This window comes from Micromys minutus (genome assembly GCF_963924665.1).
Source record: "Micromys minutus genome assembly, chromosome: 12".
NCBI classification, from domain to species: Eukaryota; Metazoa; Chordata; class Mammalia; order Rodentia; family Muridae; genus Micromys; species Micromys minutus.
In genome coordinates this window covers 12,590,670-12,613,801 of record NC_137981.1, presented here as the reverse complement: position 1 = coordinate 12,613,801, position 23,132 = coordinate 12,590,670, and the positions used below count along the sequence as shown (strand labels likewise).

Sequence of the window (23,132 nt, the reverse complement as noted above, 5' to 3'; positions counted from 1 at the left end):
ACAGTCTAAGAGCATTACAAAAGAAAGTTTATTCTACTGAAGATTTAGACATACAGTAACATAGGTGTGTGTTCTTCTGTGTCCACCTGTGGTGTGAAAAATGTGCTGAAAATCTTGGGAAACGTGTTATGCTGGTTCGAAGTCTTTATTATTGTTGTATTTCATTTAAGTGATGTGGGAACGTGCTGCGGAGTATGTGTGGAGGCCAGAGGATAACTTTGGGAGTCAGATCTCTCTTTCTACCTCATGGGTCTTGGAAATGGATTCGGTGCCTGCCAGCCCTGTGCTGGTCATTTCTGAATAGGACATGACACAACCTGTCACACTGAGTGTCTGTGGGGCTGTCAAGCTAGGAAGATGGGTAGCACCGTTCCCTGGTTTGGGGTCTGAATAGTGTATGAGAGGGAAAAGCTAGAGAGAGAAAGAGTGAACGAGGAAGGATCTGTGCTCTTATTCTCAATCCATGTTCTTGGTGGTAGGTGTGGTGTGAGCTCTGAGCTCTGCCTGTATTTCTTTTCATCATTCAGACTACAGTCTAGATCTTGAACCAAACAAAACCTCTCATCCCCTAAGTTGCTTTGGGTCAGGGCACTTCACAATAGCAACAGAGATGACCCCAGAACGGAAACCAGTAAACATGAGTTGTATTTGCATCCCCAGCCTGTTACTGATTCCTCCACATTCCATTTTTTTTTCATGACTAAGACTGTCAGGTTTGGTTTGGTTCAGTTTGGTTTAATTTGTTTTGTTTTGTTTTGGTTTGGTTTGGTTTGGTTTGGTTTGGTTTGAGACAGGGTCTCATTCTTCAGCCCAAGAATGGCCTTGACCTTACTTAGAGAGATCATCCTGCCTCAGTCTCCAAGGGGCTGAAATTACAGGCAGGAACACCATGTCCAGCTAAGACAAATGTATATTGTGAAAGATTAGAAACCGTGTAAAACTACAAAAAAAAAAAAAAGAAAAAGAAAGAAATCTCTACCAACTTCACTGTCACTGCCCACGGTTAACACAACCACTTAGTATCTTAGAGTGAAAGAAAGGAAGGAACCTCTACCAACTTCACTGTCACTGCCCACGGTTAACACAACCACTTAGTATCTTAGAGTGGAGCATATTTCCTTCTGAATTATTATCTCATGATTCACCACATATGTGCTGGTTAGTCAGCTCTCTGAATTAAATGCCATGATTGTTAATGACCTATTTTCCAGGTGAGTGGATTGAGATAGGGTCTTCTTACGTAGCCCAGGCTAACCTGGAACTTACTGTGCAGACCATGCTGGCCTTGAACTTGTGCAATCCTCCTGCCTGTTTCCCAACTGCTCAGACAGCAGCTGTACACCACTATGCACAGCCTTGATTGACATTAATCACTCCTGTACCCACATTCCACCCATGACCCATCTCAACTTACAGTAGGATGCTTCTGACCATGTTGCTCCTTAGCAGTGTCCCAGTGCCTCATGAAATCTTCCTCCCAGTGCGTCCTGTCCTTCAGTTGTCAGCCTCTCTCCATCATCTTTGGTGAGAATGACAGCATCCCATCCAGGGCTGCCTCTTCCTCCCCTGTGCCTTTTCCTCCTCACCCCATCCACTTGAGTTCCTCTAATAGCCTGTCAGGCCGCATCATATACATTGCATCGTGCTATATTGCAGTAAAGTCTCCTCAGAAGAGTAGCCTGCCTGCCACGTTTTTTTCTGGACCTAGTTGGTTTCCTTTGTCACACATTTTGGCAACTTGTTAATTCTTGCCTCTCTTATTAGAATCTAAACTCCATGAAGCCAGACACCCTGTCTTAGTTCTAGTTCCTGGGGAAATATTCAACATACATTATAGTTGTAAATGTGCAAATGAATGCATTTTCTAACCCATGCTCATAGGGAACCTGCCATAGCTTGACATAACCCACGGACAGAGTAGTTATACCACAGATCATATTATGATTGTGAACTGCTTGGTTTCTGTCAACTTGACACAAACTTCAGCTATTTGGGAAGAGGGAACCTCAACTGAGAGGCTGCCTCTGTAAGACTGACCTGTAGGCAGGTCTCTGGGGCATTTTCTTAGCTAATGGTTGGTATGGGTGGCCCAGCCCACTGTGAACAGGGGCAGCAGCCCTGGACACGTGATCCTGGCTTGTATAAGAAAGCAGGCCATGGGGATGGCCAGTGAGCAGCATTTCTCTGTGGTCTCTGCTTCCGGTCCTGCCTCCAGGTTTCCCTCCATCATTATGGACTACATAACAGAAACAAGACATAGTGGCAGACTTAGCAGCAAGCACCTTTACTGAATCACAGAGGCTTAGTGGTAAACTTAGCAACAAGCACCTTTAACTACTGGATCACAAAGACATAGTAGCAGACTTAGCAGCAAGCACCTTTAACTACTGAATCACAAAGACATAGTGGCAGACGTAGCAGCAAGCACCTTTAACTACTGAATCACAGAGACTTAGTGGCAGACTTAGTAGCAAGCACCTTTAACTACTGAATCACAGAGACTTTGGTAAACTTAGCAACAAACACCTTTAACTACTGAATCACAGAGACATAGTGGCAGACTTAGCCACAAGCACCTTTGACTACTGAATCACAGGCATCTGAGTTTTTCTTCTAACTCTGTGACCTCAAGGTTTTTCTCTGATTTTCCAGTGGAATTCCAGTGGATATTCTGCAGATATTTAGAGTTGGCAGAGTGAATGAAGCTATGGAGTTTTTGAGTAAACTGGGCAACGTGCGACCCTTGCTTCATGGATCTCCTGTGCGGAACATTCTTGGAATCTTGTCCCGGTAAGATGCACCATTGGAATCTTGTCCCCTGTAAGATGCGCCATGGTCTTTATTTTTTAGTTTTCAGGCTCCTGAATGTGAAATGTTCCCCTTTCTTGTGTAACTTTTGTCTTTGATCCTAAACAATATCATTTTGTTTGTAAATGAATGAGCCACATGGGCTTTTCAGTTAAAAGCAGCAATCTAGTCATAGAGAAAATTATTTCATCTAAATTATGTATTTGTGATTGTATATTATATATTTGTGGTCCTTTTAAAGTGTTCTATGTAGGTATGAATTTCTCCTTGAGATTTTGGCATGGTGATGCCTGTAATCCCAGCACTTGGCAGGCTGAGGCAGAACAATTGCATCTGGTTCAAGCCCAGCCTTGGCTACAGAATGAATTCAAGGCTAGCCAGAGCTTATATAGCAACACTATGGCTCAGAAAAACCAAACTGCAAATGAACACAGAGAGAAACAGAGAGACAGACAGAGAGACAAAGAGAGACAGAGAGAGACAGACAGACACACACACACCCTAAAACCCAAAACAATCAATTGTGCCTTCGCAATCACCTTATATGAAGAAGAGCTGTTCTACATATAAGGTGTTCAGGGAATGTGAGTTATTTATCCAAAGCACAACCCTAGTTTTCTGATTGCTTTGAATAATCACACACTATTGGAGCAGAAGCTGAAGTTACTGAGGCAAGGGGAAGTATGAGTATATTTCAGTCCTTTGATTAAGCACCTAGGAAAATTAAGAGGTACCTGGGTGTGGTGATACAATAATCCCAGTATTCTGGAGGCTAAGGCAAAGGCAGGTTGATCTCTGTGAGTTTAAAGCCAGCTTGGTCTACATAACAAGTTTCAGGACAACCCAGAGTGCATAGTGAGAGTCTGTCTCAGAGAGAGAAGGGGGGGGGGGAGAAGGAAGAGGAGGAAGAGGAGGAGGAGGAAAAAGAAACTGAAACTTAAGGGCTAGGGATGTGGCTTAGTGAGGTAGAGTGTTTGCCTAGCATGAGTGAGGTCCTGGGTTCAATCCCAAGGACTGAAAAACAAACTAATGAAATAATTGTATATAAATGACCTTTCTATATAGGACCAAATTCCAAAAGCCATCTTATAAAATCAATCTGATGCAAAACATTCCTGTATTCAGGAACACAAAGCCTGCCTTTGCCTGTCTGTGTAGAGAACGCCATGGTCTCCTGCTGAGGGAATGCTGAATTCTGGGAGTGCAGCAGGAGCCTCTGTAAGATCCTAAGCAGTGAGAGCATCAGTCAGCACTGGGCAGACAGTGCTGGGGAAGCAGCCATAGCTGGTAACATATTAATAGCATGTGTTGCTCTGGGAGATTGTAGTGAGGTTGGTATCTAAGCAGCTGCTTCCAGAACTCTTTCAAGTGCCAAAACCTCAACATTCAAGGGTCTTTTATAAAATAATTTGCATAGAATGGAGCTGGCTTTTCCCATAGGCTTCAAGTTATATCTATACAATCTAATGGTATCTAACACAGTATGAATGTTATGAAAACTGTTGACAGGAAGTGTTGTGTAGAAACTAATGCCAAGGACTGGAGAGGGAGTGCAGTGCTTAAGAGAACTGACTGCTCTTCCAGAGACTCAAGGCTATCTGTAATGGGATCTGATGTCATGCGGGTATACAGGGGGGTTAGAGTGCTCATGTGCATAATTAAATAAATCTTTAAAAACAATGACAAGAAAATCTGTACATATTCGGTAGAGATGAATTTTTTTTCTGAACATTTGAATCTATCGTTGGTTGACTATAGTTATGGAGGACTGGTTGAACTCTGACCCAAAGTTTGTAAAGACGGCGAATTTCCTGTTGGTCACTGGATTTGAAGCCTGTGTGGCAGAGTCCTTTCCTTTGGTAAATCATGATCCTACCCTTTTCTTTCAGAGGGCTGCTCTTACCGAAGGTAGCTGAAGACCGCGGTGTGCAAAGATCAGATGTCGGAAATCTAGGGAGCGGGATCTATTTCAGCGATTCACTCAGGTTCGTGTCTCTGTCCCAGCCCCCATCACAGAGGGATCCTTGCGAACTTCCCTCTCTGTCTTTAGTGAGGAAGTCTCTCAGCCACTGAAGCGTCATGGGAAGCAGCCATTACCACAGCATACTGTAATGTATGTAATGTAAAATAAGACCATGGCTTCTCTAGTGAACCTTTGAGAAAATTATGTTTGAAGTCTTAATGGTTTTCTTTGGCTCAGAGCCTTTAATTTTTTTTTTTTATACTTTTATCTATTTATTTAGTGTGTGGGGAGACATGCGCATGCCACAGTGCATTCGTGGAGGTCAGATGACAACTTGACTGAGTCAGATCTTTTCTTCTACCAAGTAGAGCCCAGGGATCAAACTCAGGTCATCAGCTTGGTAGGCGGCACCTTTACTCACTGGGCCGTCCTGCCAGCCCGCCTCAGCCTCTATATACGTTTTCTAACTAGACCTTCTCCTGTGCCCCTTACCTCCTCTACTCCCAGACCCCACTCCACAGGGAAATCTCCTCATAGCACAAATGAGGACCTTAAGGCCACCAGAGGGCGCTAGCCTCAGAACATGCCACTAGCATGGGAAACCTGGGGAGCAGGCTGTTTGGTTCTTTGTCCAGGGCAGTGGTGTTAGTTGTTTCCCTGTAGCTGTGATAAAGCACCACAGCTGAGGAGGCCGCTGGAAGGAGGAGTTTGTTTGTTTTGGGTTTGTGGTTCCAGGGAGTACAGAATGGTGGAGCTGTAGCATGAAGCCATGCTCTCACTCTCTGAACTACAAGCACAGAATAGAGCGCACTAAAAATGGCCTGAGGTTTGAAAGTTCAAAACCAGACCCCAGCATATACCTCCTCTCCCTCCTGAACCTCCAGAAATAGTGCTGCCACCTGGGGACCAAGTGCTCAAATGCTCAAGACTATGGGGGGGGGCGTCTTCTTGAAAGGCCACACTAGCAGTACCTACTGTTGCCCCCCCTCTCGTGGGCTTTGTCTTCTTAAGTTTTCTTGAGATGGAGTTTCACTGTGTAGCCCTGGCTGGCCTACGACTTGCCTCTGCTTCCCTGATGCTGAGATTAAAGGTGTGTGTCACCACATTCATTTCCTTGTTTGTTTTAATTGATAGTGTAGGGTCATCATGATGGCTCAGCCAGTAAAGGCTCTTACAGCACATGCCTGGTGACCAGAGTTCAAGTCCTAGAATTCAAAGGAGCAAGGAGAGAACTTTGTCCTCTAGCCTCCATAGTCACACCATGGCACAAGTGTCCACCTGCCACACACACACACACTCAGAACACACACAAATATTCATGAATGCATACACACATTAAATACAAAGTAAATATCTTTAGATGGTACTGTGCTTTTCTAGGCACTGTTCTGATTTTACCAAAACTGAAGTCCTTGGTAGCTTTTCGCAGGCTGACATCACTGAGGAAGGCTGAATAGAGAAAGCTAATGCTTCCTGTCCTAGGCACGCAACAAATTTTATGTGCTTTTTCTCTGTTCAACAAAAGAAGAATTCCAAGTAAACCAAGATACTATCAACTGAGGAGTAGACCTGAGGGAAGAGGTAGTCCACTCTTTGTCAAAAACGTGAGACAGAAGCTAGGACTGAAGAGGCTAAGAAACTCGGCAGGAAATATGGGGCATGTTTGCAAGTTATGGGGAAGTACCAGGAAAGAGGAGGGGCTTGTGACAAGATGGGTAAATTTGATTCTGTTTCTTCTTGAATCAAAGTAAGCCGGGTATGGTGTTTCACTGTTGTAACTTCAGCCCGCGCCAGCTGAGACAGGCAAATTGCTGTGAATTTGAAACAAATCTGGGCTGCATAGATTTCCAGGCCAGCCCAGGCATAGCCAGGCCCTGTCTTGAAACAACAGCAGGGGACTGGAGAAATGGCTATACTCCATGACTAAGACAACAAGCTGCTCTCCCATAGGACCTGGGTGTGATTCCCAGCACCTACATGACAACTGTATCACAGCATCTGTAACTTCAGCTTCATGCATCCAACACTTTCTTCTGGCCTGTGTGGGCACTAGGCATGCGTGTAGTTCACGGACATACATGCATGCAAAACATTCAGACAAGTAAAAAAAATAAAAGTATTTTTAAAATAATTTAAAAAACCAAAGGATAGGGCTGTGCCTTGGCTGGTGAAGTGCTTGGCTACCATATGAGGCCTTATGTTCATCTATAGCACCGTATAAACTCAGTGTGATAGCTATGAGACCCTGTCTTAGTGGGGAATAAGGGGGGATGGGTGCTCGGGCATGGTAGCATACTCCTGTAATCCTCACAAGAGGTAGGTGGAGACAAAAGGAGTTGTCATGAGAGGCTGGTCAGCCCCAGTCCTGTAGTTGAGTTCAAGACCAATCTAAGCTAAAATGAGACCCTGTCTTTGAAATAAAATTAAAATTAAAAAGAAGAAAAGGAAGAAGAGGAGGAGAATAAAAGGAAGAGAGGGGGAGAGAGAGAAAAGAGAAGAGAAAAGGAGAAGAGAAAGAAAAGCCTCTGGTTCCTAATTTTTGATCCTGTTGACTCTTCATGTGACTTGGGGGAGGCCATGAAGATAGGATGTCTCCCTTCCCTGTGGCCAGTACTTTCTTGCCTAGCATTTAATCATCTTCATGAGTTTCAGTGCTGTAAAGTCAGTACAGTTTTCTTAAGTAACAAAATGGTTTTTCTTAAAATGGGGGGAAGGATTCTAGGAGCCAGAGGGGTCAAGAACCCCAGGAGCACATGGCCCACAGAACTAAGCAGGCTCGTAGGGGTCACAGAGACGGGAGCACCAACCATGGAGCCTGCCTGGGCCTGTGCTAGGTCCTCTGCTTTATCCTGTGGTTTTTTAGCTTGGGGTGTTTGTAGGACTCCTAACAGTGGGGGTGGGGCTCTCTGAGTCTCTTGCCTGCCCCTGGGACCCTTTTCCTCCTACTGGTTTGCCTGGGAATGAGGGAATGTGCCTGGTCTTGTAACTTGTTATGTCCTGTTCTGTTGATATCCCTGGGAAGCTGCTGGCCTTTAGAAGGGAAACAGGAGGAGTCATCTGGGGAGGAAGAAAGGTTGGGGGCAGAGACTGGGAGGAGAGGAGAAAGGAAAACTGGGGTTGGGATATATGAGAGAGAAAAATGCCTGCAGCTTTGGTTTTCCACAATCATGCATTTCTGATCTGCCTTTTAAAATGGATTGTAACATCGATGAGTTATTTTTATGCAGAAAAAAAGTGTTTTCCTTTTTATTCCTTACTCTGGCATTCCTTGCCACACAATGTAGATATTTTTAGTACCTGACAGAGGACAAAGTGATTTGAGTGCTACCTGCCATAAAGAAGGGCACTATACACACCCTTACCTAATTGTTTGTTTTTATTCTTTTTGAGAGAGGGTCTCACTATCTAGCCCAAGTTAGCTGAGAACTCATTATGTATCCTGTGCTAGCCTGGAACTTGCAGTGATCCTCCTGCCTCAGCCTTGTAAGAACTAGTTATAGGTGTGTGCTACACTGCATTTTTTTTAAATAAATAAGTACATAATAAACAACTCAGCCTGCTCCTTTTTCTCTTCTCCCCTTCATCACCTTTTTTCTCATCCTTTCTTCTTCAACAGGGTTTTACTGTGTAACTGAGGCTGGCCTTGAACTCACGATCCTTCTTCTCACTTTCCCAAGTGTTGGGTTATAGGTGCACACCTAACCAGCTTCTCACCATGAAGTTCTAACTTGTATCTTTGGAGTTATTGCAACAGTGGTAAACTTTGGAATGATGTCTCTAGAAAGTCTTTCCACAATGCAGGCTGAGCATCCCTTGTCTGAAGTACTAGGAATTGTTTTTTGTTTTGTTTTGGTTTGGTTTGTTTTGTTTTGGTTTGGTTTGGTTTTGGGTTTTGGGTTTTTTTTTTTTTTTTTCAGATTTGAGATTATATGTGTATACATAAAGAGATAAAAAGATATCTTTGGGAACAGACGAATCCAAATGTAAAATTCATTTGTTTCATCTACACTTGATAAATGTAGCCTGGTAGTGATTATATACAATATGTTTAGTGTGTGTACCTCACACTGCTACCAACACAAGATTAGGGGTAGAGTTAATTTTCCATGTGTGCTGCCACACCAATCAATGTTCACATTTTCAATTTGGGCCATTTCAGATTTTGATTCACAATTTTGGGTTAGAGATAACCAAGCTATGTTTGTCAATTATGCAATGAAGCGAGGCTGGGGGTTAGCCATTATGACTTGTGTTTATTTCCTTCTTTGCGCAGTACAAGCATTAAGTATGCACATGCAGGAGAGACAGATGGCTCCAGACTCCTGGTTGTCTGCGATGTTGCCCTAGGAAAGTGTGTGGACTTATTCAAGAAGGACTTTTCTTTAACGGAGGCGCCACCAGGCTATGACAGTGTGCATGGAGTTTCGGGAACAACTTCTGTCCCCACAGACTTTCAGGTATTTTTGTGGGAGGAGACACACAGACCCAGGGTTATAGGTCAGTGGTCTAGCTCTCACCTAGCACTTTGAAGAAAAAAAGATCAAACAGTGAACAAACAAGAAGAAAGACTAAATAGGCAAACTGAGCCCAACTGTGCAAAGACCACTCAGAGGCTGGTCCCATGTTCACTAAAAGTGTTTGTTTGAGGCATGCCGTCATCTTTGCTAAGTCAGCAAATATGAGAGTCTGCTTCTCTGGGGGCCTTTGGCTGCTCTTCTCTTCACTTGTGATCTCCTGTCAATCTCATTCGCCCTAGGACGATGAATTTGTTGTATATAAAACCAATCAAGTTAAAATGAAGTACATCGTTAAATTTTGCATTGCTGGAGATCAAATAAAGGAATTCCATCCTCATGAAGTGACTGAATTAGAGGAGCATAGAGCTGAGTTTTCAGGTGTTCCAGAGATTGAAGGTAAGACAGCTTCTTCTCTTTTTTTTTCTTCCTTCCTTCCTTCCTTTCTGCCTTTCTCTCTCTTTCCTTTCTTTCTTTCTTTTTCTTGAGACAGGGTTTCTCCGTGTAGCCCCAGCTGTTTCTGGAACTGACAATGTTCAAGCAGGCCTTGAACTCAGAGATCTGCCTGATTCTGGCTCCCAAGTGCCGGGATTAAAGTTATCTACCACGGACTAGCAAGACAAGTTTCTTGAGAACTGTTTTATGGGATAATATAAAACTAAAATATATTTTTTTCAAAAGCATGATTGTGGCATCTATGACCTCCTACCTCATTCTCCTTTATCCTGAACATATACAAACCAAGATGCTTAAGAAAGATAAGTGATCTCCAAATTCTGTGCCTTGTCACTAGCATGCCTAAGGTAACTTGTTCTTTAGGATGACTTAATAATATAGTTCATTTTTGGAGTCTCTATTTTTTGTTTCTATAGCAAAATACTAGGGATGTTATAAAGAAAAAGATGTAATATTTACTTGCTGGCATGTGTGTGCGTGTGTGTGTGTGTGTGTGTGTGTGTCAGAAAACAATTTGCAAGATTTTTCTTTTTGCACTTGTGGGCCCTGGGGATTTGAACTCAGTACTTTAAACTTGGTGGCAAGATGCCTTTACCAACTAAGCCATTCTGCTAGCCTAAGTAAACATTTGTAAAGTGTATGTGGTAGCACTGACCTGTGATTCAAGCACTTAGGAGGCCAAGGCAGGAGAATCTTGAATTCTAGAGTATCTCAAAACAAACCAAAACAAAAAAGGGGGCCTTGTCTAGCTGACGGTTTCAGAGGTTTCAGGGTCTGATGTTGCCTCCAGTTTGGCTCTGGTATGGACCCAGTGTAGACAGTGTCACAACAGAACCATTGGTGAGGAGAGATCACAGCATGAGACAGTCAGTCAGAGTACAGGCAAACTCCCACAGGTCCTACCTCATGGCTGTCCTCTGAGAGGCTCCACCCAGCAGCTGACTGAGACAGATAGAGACTCACAGCCAAACACTGGATGGAGCTTGGGGACGCTTATGGATTGAGGGCCCTGAACTGGATAGGAACTCCATCAAAACAAAAACAAACAGCCAACTAACCCTTGAGGCTCTCAGAGACTGAACCACCAACCAAAGAGTGCACAGGCTGGAACTAGTGTTCTCCACCCCACACATATGTAGCAGATGTGCAGCTTGGTCTTCATGTAGTCCTGAGTCCCGAACAGCTGGAGTGGGGACTGTCCCTAAAGCTGTTACCTGTCTGTAGAATATGTTCCCCTAACTGGGCTGCCTTGCCTGGCCTTGGTGGGAGAGGATGCACCTAGCCCTGCAGAAATTTGGTGCCCTAGGGTGGGAAATAACTAAGGGGTCCCCTACTTTCTCAGAGGAGAAAGGGAGGGGGTGGCAAGAGTGACTGTGAGGGGACTGGGAGAGGGAGCAGTGATAGGCATGTAAAGTGAATAAATTAATTAATCAATGAGAAGGTTCCATCTACCCTTCACCATCACCATCCTGGTAAATAAGTTTCCAATGCATGAACCTTTGGGAGATGAACTATGTCCCAGTCATGACACCCATGGTACTAGGTCCCAGTTCAGGAGTACCATAAAGGAGGTAGAATATGGGCTAGGTCCGAGTTCAGGAGTACCATAAAGGAGGTAGAATACGGGCAGAGCACAGCTGTAGACAGCTTGTGTGTGACTGTAACTAATGCTCTTGGTTTTGTTGATTCTTTGTCTTGTTCTTTGTTCCCCCTGCCTTATTAGATATTTTATGTATTTACATTTTAAATGTTATCCCTTTCCCGGGTTGCCCCCTCCGCTGTACCCCTGCTTCTATGAGGATGTTCCCCCTCCCACCCACCCACCCCGGCATTTCCCTACACTTAACTAAATCAGAAATCAAAGGGAGACATAAATACAGACACAAGCAGAATGTCATCAGGTCTTACCTGAAAAGCCTGTACTCCACAAAACTGGAAAATCTAAAAGAAATGGATGCTTTTCTAGGTACACACTTGCCAAGGTTAAATCAAGACCAGGTGAACTAATTAAATAGCCCTATAACCCCTAAAGAACTAGAAACGGCCATTAAAATCTAGAGTCTCACAGTCTGAGGCTCCCAGAACTCAGGCAATCCAGATTTGAGGGTCAAGATCATACTCAGATCCCACAAGATAAACAGCCAAGATGACTGAGGACAGTCTTCTGGTTCATCCCACAAAGAAAGAAAGAAAGAGAGAAAGAAAGAAAGAAGGAAGGAAGGAAGGAAGGAAGGAAGGAAGGAAGGAAGGAAAGAAGGAAGGAAGAAAGAAAGACCCCACCTATGCCTGTTTCTTGAGTGTGAACTCCCTCCTTTTCCCTTTAGAAGCGCTGGTTTTCCATATTACATTAAGGTCTTTGATCCATTTCAAGTTGTTTTTGGCAGGGTGAGAGTTCGGATCTAGCTTCAGTCTTCTGCCTGTGGACACCCAGTTTTCTCAGCACCATGTGTTAAAGGGGTTCTTTTCTCCCCAAAGGTTATGTTTGACATCCTTGTCCAAATTAGTGGCCATAACAGTGGGTTTGTGTCTTAGTCTTCTTGTCCATTGATCTGTCTGTTTTGTGCCAACACCGGGCTGTTTCTATAACTATTTCTATAACTATTCCTTTGTTCTATAACTTGAAACCCAGCATGGCGAGCTCTCCAGCACCTGGTGGCTGTAGATAGTTGATATCTTCTACTCCAAACACATTTTAACATTGTTTTATTTGTTTTCTATTTCTGTGGAGAGGGACATAGATACTTTGGTAGAGCTTGTATCTAGATGGCTTCTGATAAAGTCGCCATTTTCACACAGTTCATTCTTCTAAGCCACAAGCATAGAGATGCTTCCCATTTTCTTCTCTTTCTTGAGTGTTTTTAAAATATATTTATCTTTATTAATTTATGTATATACATGTATACATGTGTATGTATGTATATGTATCTGTGTGTGTCTGTCTGTATCACATGTGTGCAGGTGCCCTCAGAGGCCAGGGGAGGACATAGGCTGCCCTGGGGCTGCAGTTAAAAGCAGTTGTCCTGAGACCCCACGCAGGTGCTGCTGGGAATCTTTAGAAGAGAAGGAAGTACGGCTAATTTCTGCAGCATCTCTGCAGCACCCCCTTGAGAGGCTTAGAGTTTTGTTGTAGAGGTCTTTCTGCTGCCTTGGTTAGGTTCATTCCAAGGTGCTGCTTTAAAGCTGTTAGGAATAGGGTTGTTACTCCAATTTCTTTCTCAGCGTGCCTGCATTGGTGTCAGCGTGCTGCCACTGGTGCATACAAACGCTACAGTTTTTATATTTCAGTTTTAAACTTGTCACTTTGCTTGACGTGCTTTATCGGCTGGTAAAGATTTGGGGATTTTGTGTCTAGAATATAGCATCTGCAAATAGGATACTTAGACTCTCCTTTTCCCATTTGGATCCCTTTATTGCTTCTCTTGTCTTGTTGCCCAGCGTGAGACTTTCAGCACTGCCGTGAGTAAGGGTGGAGAAAGTGGAAGTGCTTTGAGTGTCTGCCTACTTGATATAATGTTAGCTCTGGGTTTGCTGTTTATAGCCTTTATTATGTTGTGATATGCTCCATCTATTCTGACTCTCCTCAAAACTTTTATCACGAAGGGAGGTTTTGCTAAACACCCTTTTCTGTGTCTGTCCAGATGACCTCGTAATTTCTATCCTTGAAGCCATTCATGTCATTATGTTTTTTAATTCACATACATTGAGTCGTTTTGTGACAGAATCATTTTGTGAATCATTAGAAAGATGGGTTTACAACTTTCTTCGTTGTTGTTATATGGTTTTGGTATCAGGATAATACAGTTTATAAGAAGAATTTGGTAGTATTTTGGTAGTATTCTTCCCTTTCCTATAGTTTGAGAGGCATTACTATTTGTTTTTCTTTGAAAGTCTAGTAAATTTAGCAGTGGATACAACTAGGCCTGAGCTTTTTTGGTTATAAGATTTTTTTTTTAAATTACTCTATCATTCTTTACTTCCTTTTAGAGATCTGCTTAAATTATTTATCTAATCCTGGTTTAAATTTGGAAAATCGGGGGCTAGAGAGATGGTTTAGGGGTTAAGAGCAGCAGCTGTTATTGCAGAGGCCCAGGCTCTATTCTAAGCACAGCCAACACATGGCAACTCAAAACCAGCTATAACTCTAGTCTAGAGGATTCAAGCCTCTTTCTGGCCTCGGCCCACTAGGAACACATACGGACAGGCATACAAAATGCCCATACATATAAGATACAATTTTCTTTAAAATTTGGTAGATTATATACATCTAGAAATTCATTTATCACAGTGGGAGAGAACTGTGAGTCAGAGGGTAGATGGCTGAGTGTTTATGAGAGCTAGCTGCTCCTCCAGAGGACCTGGGTTCAATTCCCAGCATCCTCTTGGTAGCTCACAACCATCTGTAACTCTAGTTTCAGGGGATCCTACACCCCTCTTCTGGCTTTTGTGGGCTTCAGGCACATACTTGGTACATAGACATAAATGCAGGCAAAAAATGCATGTGAAATACATTTTTAAAAATAATTTAAAAATGGAATCAATACAAAGAATCAATGAAACAAAGAGTTTGAAATAAGATTCAGGTTGTATTTTGATCTCTAACACAAATAAATGATAAATAAATTAAACTTTTAAAGGTTATTGTGTGTGCGCACATGTATAGATCAGAAGACAGCTTGTTCTTTCTTTCCTATATGGGATCTAGGGATCAAACATGAGCTATAGGCTTGAGAGCAAATGTCTTTATTCACTAAGCCATCTCACCAGCCCAATAAAATAGTAATTTTTAATGAAATCAAAAAGTAAAAATGATTTTGAGAATGCTTTCCTCCTTGGGTTTACTTTTCATAACTGGGTATTTAAAAACACAGTGGCTCAGTTGGTAGAGTGCTTGCTCTGTGTGCATGAAGCCCAAGGTTCAGTCCTCAGCTGCCACAACAAAAGCAAAACAAAAACCAAATTATAGAACAAAGCAGATGTGGCAGCGCATACCCCCAGCCCCAGCGCTCGCGCTGCCAAGGTAGGTAGGTGATTTTCCATCTGCGAGAATAAGCTAGCTGCATAGAGCGATCTTATCTTAAAAAACTCATCAAATACTATGAGAATAATATCATTTTTCCATCTTGGCCGAAACATAATGTCTAAATAATAAAGCAAGTAGTGAGGATGATGACAACGGTAAAAAACAAACAAACAAACAAAAAACAAAAAATACAAACAGAACCATGGTTGTTTTAAAGCTGATGTGTTTGCAACTTGCAGATTTCCAGTTACCAGACATCAAGTCCCTCACAAATGTCAAAGCCGGCCTTCAGGACGCATCTGCGAATTCTGTCCCTCTTGACAGTGTTCACATCAGGGGAAGAATAATAGACTTTGTAGCCCAGGTATATGCTTTTTGTGGTTTTTTGACACATAAATAAGTAAATCTAAGACATCAGTAAGAATGTGGATCCGGTCATCACACCTAAGTGAAATATGTACGTCATTTGTTTATGGAATAAATGGCAGGGGAAATTCATAAATTAAATACTTAATACAAACACATGGTTATTTTTCCTAAATATTCTATCTGTAGTTGGTTGAATTCATCATGGAATTATTAGCATCCACAGATATAGAAGGCCAAGTGTATATTATTTTAAAATCTACTCATTAGATTAATTTCTCACTTAGATTTTTAGCTTATCATGGGTTTATTGAGAAATGGCCCATCATAGGGCCAGGATTGTGTGTATTCCAGAAGGTCCCAACCATGTGACACCTGGGAGGCAGCAAAATTCTTAGCGTGAGAGGGGTTTTTGACTCCTACTCTACTCAGGACATATGACTGTCTAAACATGCCGCTGGTACACTGAGTCCTGTGACATGAACTGATGGTAGAAAACATGGACTCCAGAAGCCAGGCTTGTGAATTTGGGGTTCAAACTGTCTTCGGTGGTTCTCATGTGTAATCCCAGCACTTGGGAGGTGAGGGAGGCAGGAGAGTCCAGAGTTCAAAGTCAGCTTCCTTCCATGCAAGTTCATGTGGCCCTGTCTCAAAAAACTAAAACAAACATGTTAAGATTCTGAAGTGAGTATGTACAATTCTTTTTATTATATGTTCCGTGTCATTTATCAATCATATGAGATTTTTTTCCTCTCCTCTTTCAGGTCATTGTGTTTCAGACATACACAAATCAAAGCCATGTGCCTATTGAAGCAAAATATATCTTCCCACTGGATGACAAGGCAGCTGTGTGTGGCTTCGAGGCATTCATCAACGGGAAGCACATTGTGGGAGAGGTGAGAGAAGAAAGGTGATACTCCTCTAAACAGGCCACCATTGTCTGATATATGCACTAAACCCAAAATATCCTTTGAAGAATGGCCTGACACAGTCGGCTTCCAGTGACAGCCTAGCCAACTGCAGCCCGTCCCTGATGTACAGCTCTCATCAGACCTCACACAGTTGGCCTCCATTGATGGGTCCCTCTACAGTCTTCCCCATTTTTGTTCAAAGTCTTTGTTTAGGCAATTTAAACATAGAAAGTTATTTCCTTTTGTCTTTCTTTTTTAAGAGTTATTTTTAAACATTTATATTTTATGCATATGAGTACACTGTAGCTGTCTTCAGACACACCAGAAGAGGGCATCAGATCCAATGACAGATGGTTGTGAGCCACCATGTGGCTGCTGGGAATTGAACTCGGGACCTCTGGAAGAGCAGTCAGTGCTCTAACCACTGAGCCATCTCTCCAGTCCTCCTTTTGTCTTTTCACAGATTTTTGTTGTGTTTCTGTTTGTGTGTGCATTCACATAAGCCACGGGCTGTGTGTGAGGGTCAGAGGACAACTTCAGGAGTCAGGTTTCCTCTTTCACAAGTAGATCCCTGGGATCAAATTGATGCTCTTAGGCTTGATGGCACATGCCTTTACCCACTGAGCCGTCTTGTTGACTACAAATGAAGTTATTTCAGTGTCTGAAGTTTGAGACAAAGGAGGGCACAGTGACATAGGCCTGCCTTACTAGCACTCAGGAGGCTACGGCAAGGGTCTAAAGATCGGGGGTTCATTGTGTGACCCAGGCTGACCTCACACTCATCCTGGAGCTCTGGCTAACTTTGAACTTGCAACAGTCCTGCCCCAGCCTCTGAATGTTGGGATTAAAAACATGCACTACCACATCCAGCTTTATGGCTCTTATATAAGCTTGCAAAATGAATCCTGCCTCACTGAAGTGAACTCTCTCAGGAAAAAAAAATGAAAACCAAAAAAATCCCTACCCAAAAAAGTAGTAGAAGCTAGATAAGAAGCTAGAGGTATATAGAGCACTCACTAGCTGACATCCACAGGCTCTGACTCTACCCCAAAGACCAGCCTGCGGCTGCTGTTACAACCCATGACTTACTAATTTTAAAATAGACTTTGGAGATGAAGCATGTTTCAGTGGTCAAAACATTTGCTGCTCTTGCAGAGGACCCTGGTTCAGTTCCCAGAACCCACACGGATGCTCACAACTGTCTACAACTCCAGTCTAGAGGACCCAACTCCCTCTTCTGGCTGGGTAGACATACATGCAGGCAAAAATACTCATTCATGTGAAATAAAAGTAAATATTTTAAAAGAAATTATAGTTCAGTACATTGGCTTGTAAAGAGTAACAAGAAGCTGATATGACGGTGCACGACTTTGATCCCGGCGCTTAAGAGGCAGGAGCAGGCAGGTCTCTGTGAGGCCAGCCTGGTCTGCACAGTGAGTTCCAGGTCTCCCAAGGCTACATAGTGAGATCCTGTCTCAACCAGAAGAAAGGAGTAGCAAGAGGAGAAGAGGAAGAAGGAGAAAGAAGGAAGAAGGAGGAGGGGAAGAAGAATCACTACTTTAAAAATAATAAAATGAGGGCTGGATAGATGGCTCAGTGGTTAAGAGCACTGACTGCCCTTCCAGATGTCCTGAGTTCAAATCCCAGCAACCACATGGTGCCTCACAACCATCTGTAATGAGATCTGGCGCCCTCTTCTGGTGTATCTGAAGACAGTTACAGTGTACTCATATATAAAATAAATATTTTTTATAAGTAATAAACAAAATAAACATTTTGTTGTGTCTAACACAAAGTTCCAAACTTTTCGTTTTCAGCTGTGACTGGAGTCTGGTCCTAGCATAAGGAGGATTCTCTCTAGTTGGCCTTTTCTAGTCCAGACTCTTATTTGGCAGGACACTTTGGTGATCTGTTTAAGTAAGTTTTTGTCCATCTAGACTTAGTTTCGTAGCTTTGTCTGGGCTTTAACAAACACTGGGTCAAGTCTGAAGTCACTCTTCCTACGACGAGCATTTTAAAAACCTTTCCCAAAGTTGGGCATGGCACGTCACACCTGCCATCTCAGCAGAGGCAGGAGGATTGTTGCAAGCTCAAGGCCAGTCTGGGGGACATGGTGAGTTCCAGGCCAGTCTAGGACAGAATGAGTCCTTGCCTCAAAAAAAAAAAAAATCAAAACCAACAAAATTATCATGATAATTGTCTTTTTCAGATAAAGGAGAAGGAAGAGGCCCGGCAGAAATACCGAGAGGCTGTTAGCCATGGCCACGGTGCTTACTTGATGGACCAGGACACTCCGGTACAGCTTGTTACTCATCTTGTAGCCAGTGCATTATGGGAAATGATTTGCAATGGGAATCCATAATAGAAGCCAGGATCTCTTACAGTACTCTGGGCTTATGAGATTCTCATAAACATTACACGTGGTGGCATACACCATAATCTCAGCACTTGAAAGGTAGAGGCAGGAGAATTGCTGCGAGTTCAAGGCCCACCTGTTGTTCTGCACAGTGAGCTCTAGGCTGTCAGAACTACCTAGCAAGACCTCGTCTCAAACACACTAATGAAAGCCCCGCAGGAGTACAGACTGCCAGCTGTGCCCATGTGCATTGTCTAAAGGAGGAAATGACGTCAGTGTTGTATGAAACAGAAAGAGCTGGTATTTCCCAGGCACTGGGCTGCCAGAACTGATAAGAGCACACACACGTTGGGAATACAGTCCTCGGCTGTAAAATGTAACATATTTATATTTTCCCAGCACTAATCTCACCTATCAACATGTCCACCTTCCACCAAGTCATAACCCTGTAAGACCTTTTACAAATCCAGTGTTTGGTTGAAGGAAGACCATGCTAAAGGTTAATGCAGATCTAAGAGATACCTTGCTTTAATATTTACATTTGGTTAGTTAGTGTGCACACACACACACCACAGTATGCACAACTTTCTAGAGTTGGTTCTCTCCTTCTAGCTGTGGGCCCAGGAAACTGAACTCGGGTCATCAGCCTGGTGGCTGCTCCTATGGCTGGTCCTTTCCCCGTGAGCCATCTCATTAGCCCGTTCCAGGGCTCCTATCCATACACTTAAAAGGATCGGCACGATGGATTCTTTAACCCTCGTTGTTTTAGTTCTTGTCTACAGACTTACTTAATATCAGAAGCAATCATTTAGGGCTGGGGAGATGGCATAGAGGTCAAAGTGCTTGCTGCATAAACCTGACACCTGAGTTGGATTCCCAGAACCTATGTAAAGGTAGCATGAGAAAATGGAGTTCGAAAAGTTACCCTCTGACCTCCACATGCATACACAAAGGTAATGCCCGTGCTCACATACATATCCACACCACAGCACACACATGCTCACTTTCACACACATTGCATGCCCATCCTCACATACCTCATACACATACATTATACACATACCACCTGCACACTCATGTTTCATGCACATACACACACACACTCAGTAGGTTTAAAAACAAACAGCATATTAATGACTTAACACTTAAGCCAATCATTAATCGTCTACTCTTCTAATACAAATGTGCTAAATTTTCATCATGGAGGCAGAATGGCCAGTATAATTAGAGATGTTGAGATGAAGTCTGTACAAAGCAAGAAATAGGTACATCTAGGTATTTTAGATATATGTAGAATTGGACACACAAGGTTACAGAATTAACATGCCTTCCCAGTGAGAAACCACTTCAGCACTAAAGATAACTAAGGAAGAATGGTTTAACAATAGTGCACAACTTGTTCTGGCTAGTGCACAAAGGGGAGCCAGCCCTGAACAGAAACCCACATCAGCTCATTTCACAGAGACAGAAATTCCAAGATTTGGTTGTTTGCACAGATGTCTTCAGGCTGCTTCTGGCCCTCTTACTAGCAGGAAGAGCATGATTCTGCCAGGCAAATGGGCAACCCTAGTAAGAGGGCCAGAAGTGCTGCTTTACCTAAATTCTGCTTCGTGGGCCTTCTTATTTCCTGAACAGTCTGAGTAGGTGCTTTATGAGTCAATTTGTTAGTCTCAGTCTCTCCTGTGTCGGTAGCTCAGGCAGCCGAGTGCTGGCGTGAAGCCCTGGGTTCCACAAACCAGGCATGAATCTCAGCACTTAGAAGTAGAAGCAGGGGGATCAGAAGTTCAAGGTCATCCTTGGCCATATAGTGAGTGTGAGGCAAGTGTAGGATATGTGAGACTCCATATGAAAGGAGGGAAGGAGGGAAGGGGGAGAGGAGGAGAAGGGGAGGGGAGGGGAAAGGAGGGGAGGGGAGGGGGAGGAATGAAGGATGTCATTTCTCTGTGTTTCTGTCTTAGCTGCTCACTAGTTGCCAGCTTCTACAACAGTTATAAATATTCCATTCAAAGGAAGTTAAGTACTTCTAAAAGTACAATTTTAAATTTAAATGTAAAGGGTTTTAATGTGTAGATTACGTAGTACAAACTTAGAGAATGCTGCTTTCTGCAGCCACCCGGAAAGCTAGTGCCAACCGCCATTAAGAGCAGAGAAGCCACAGGTCCTTCCAGGAAGGGGTTGCATGGAGACACCCACGTGTCCTAGTGTCTGCACCTATAGTATTGAGTCCCTCGAGGAACTTTCTTAATGGCCAGCCTCTCCTCTGCCTCCCACAGATGTCACCCTGTCCCAATTACTAGTGAATTGTCCCAGAGTTCCCCTTTACACTCATAATGGTGCCTCACTATTTTCTGGGGAAGAACTTGGCTAATTGTTATTGATTGCTTTAGTAAGACAACAGTTAACTCGCAGAGCAAGGACATACTTTTGAGCGGCTGTTTGTATTTCAGGATGTTTTCACTGTAAGTGTTGGAAACTTGCCCCCTCGGGCTAAAGTTCTCATCAAAATCACCTACATCACAGAACTCAGCATCCAAAGTCCTGTGGCCATCTTCTTCATCCCTGCCACTGTAGCACCCTGGCAACAAAATAAGGCGCTGAACGAGAACCTTCAGGTGGGTATGCTTGACATGAGATTTGATGGAAGCCGGATGGCACATGCACTTGGGAGGATGAGGTGGGCAGATCTCTGTAAATTCAAGGCCAGGCTGGACTACATAGTGAATTTCAGGACGGCCAGGCCACCATAGTAAGACTCTGTTCCAAAAAGCCAATAATAAAATAAAAGGGAGGGTCTGGAGAGATGGCTCAGTGGTGAAGAGGACTTGCTGCTCTTGCAGAGGACCAGCACCCTCTAAGTCCAGCTCCGGAAGATTCAGCACCCACTTCTGGCCTACTCAGGGACTGCACACATGCAACACACGCACGCATACACACACACACACACACACACACACACACACACACACACACACACACATTTATGGTAACTGTCAGAGGCATCTCTGACATCAGTTGGATTTTAGAAGTTAATGTCATCCCCTGGCCCAGTACTGTGTGTCTCGATGCGTGGAAATGAGACTGTCTTGTTGCTGTCAGCTGTGCCTGGCTGACACCTTAGTACCTTAAAGCTCAGTGGAAACTGCATTATTCACATGCACTTTCTTCCAACAGGATACAGTGGGGACAGTTTGTATAAAGGAAATTGGAGCAGAGCAAAGGTTAGTACCTCAAATATAAATCCTGTGGGTTAACTCATCCAGTGGGCAGTGGCTTTATCGCTCTTCATTTGCAGTTGTTAGAAGTGCTGGGGAAAGGGAATAGTTCAGTGCTGGAATGCTTACGTGTGTGCATGGAGCTCTTGATTCTTGGGCTGCATAAAAAGATCATTTGAAACAACTGCAAGTGGAGATTCAAGACCTTGTACTAATGCAGCCTCTTCATTGTCGGTAGCTTCTCCCTGACTATGTCCATTGAGATGCCCTACATGATTGAGTTCATTTCCAGTGACACACATGAACTGAGACAAAAGGTCAGTGAATCCTTTACTTCCCATTGATTTTATTGTGTCAAAAATATATGCACACGGTAGAAAGATGAACTAATGCACGGCAGATTCAGCAAGCAGTGGGCACTGTCCCTTCCTCTCCACAGGTCAGAGTCACTTTAGATGTTTAAGCTGTTTCTTTACTGTTGTCCCAGGGTTTTAAATAAGGGTTTCACCATTTTGTCTCAATTCATCTGCTCCCTGTAAGAACAGATGTAGCTCAGTTGTGTAGTGTTTGCCCAGCATGTCTGAAGCCCTGGCTTTGATCCTCATTATTAGGGGAGGAGGAGGCTGCCTTTTGGCATCCTGTTTTGATAGGAGTTTGTAAACATGTTTAGTTTAACCAATGAAAAGACTTACTTTTATTTTCATGTGAGGAGTATTTGCCTGCATGCGAGTATGTGCACCACCTGTGTCTGGTGCCCACTCTGGCCAAAAGACAGTATTGGATCCCCTGGAACGGGATTTACAGATAGCCGTGAGCCTCCATGTGGGTACTGGAAACCAAATCAGGCCCTCTGCAAGAGTGGTAACTGCTCTCAGTGACTGAGACATCTTTCCAACTCTGGTGTTTTATTTTTTAATCTCTATATAGTATTTACTTTAAAAAGTTAGGGTCTTATTACTGTGAGCAGTCACGGTGACCAGGGCAACTCTTATAAAGGACAACATTTAATTAAAGCTGGCTTACAGGTTCAGAGGTTCAGTTCATTATCATCAAGGCAGGAGCATGGCAGCATGTAGGCAGGCGTGGTGCAGGAGGAGCTGAGAGTTCTACATCTTGTTCCAAAGGCGAACAGGAGCAGCAGCTAAGAGGAGGGTCTCAAAGCCCACCCATATAGTGACACACTTCCTCCAACAAAGCCACACCTAATAGTGCCACTCTGTGCGCCAAGCACATTCAAACCACCTCAGCTGGGGATATAACCTTGAACTTGATACCCAAGGCTAACCTTGAACTCCTAAGCGTCCTTCCTCAGCATCCCAAAGCTGGAATTAGATTGTGTGTCCCTTTGCTGGGCAGTGGTGGTGCACCCCTTTAATCCCAGCACTCAGGGGTCAGAGGCAGGTGGATCTCTGAGTGCCAGGACAGCCTTGTCTACAAAGTGAGTTCCGGGGCTATGTAAAGAAGAAACCTTGTCTGGAAGAAAAAGAGAAAAGAATTGTGTGTCCCTGGGCCTGGCTTGGAAATAT

At 43.5% G+C, this 23,132-nt stretch overlaps 1 protein-coding gene across 1 annotated transcript in view; it reads left to right on the top strand.

Annotated features, from left to right (window-relative positions):
- The window catches only part of PARP4 (poly(ADP-ribose) polymerase family member 4), an 88,408-nt gene that overhangs the window by 28,015 nt on the left and 37,261 nt on the right, over positions 1-23,132 (top strand). Inside the window, exons 11-20 of the mRNA XM_080926941.1 lie at positions 2,653-2,790; positions 4,698-4,793; positions 9,045-9,228; positions 9,528-9,684; positions 15,001-15,125; positions 15,892-16,023; positions 18,248-18,334; positions 20,842-21,006; positions 21,566-21,612; positions 21,845-21,923. Of these exons, the coding sequence (XP_080783067.1) occupies positions 2,653-2,790; positions 4,698-4,793; positions 9,045-9,228; positions 9,528-9,684; positions 15,001-15,125; positions 15,892-16,023; positions 18,248-18,334; positions 20,842-21,006; positions 21,566-21,612; positions 21,845-21,923 (1,210 nt within the window). The remainder of the gene's footprint in view (positions 1-2,652; positions 2,791-4,697; positions 4,794-9,044; positions 9,229-9,527; positions 9,685-15,000; positions 15,126-15,891; positions 16,024-18,247; positions 18,335-20,841; positions 21,007-21,565; positions 21,613-21,844; positions 21,924-23,132) is intronic.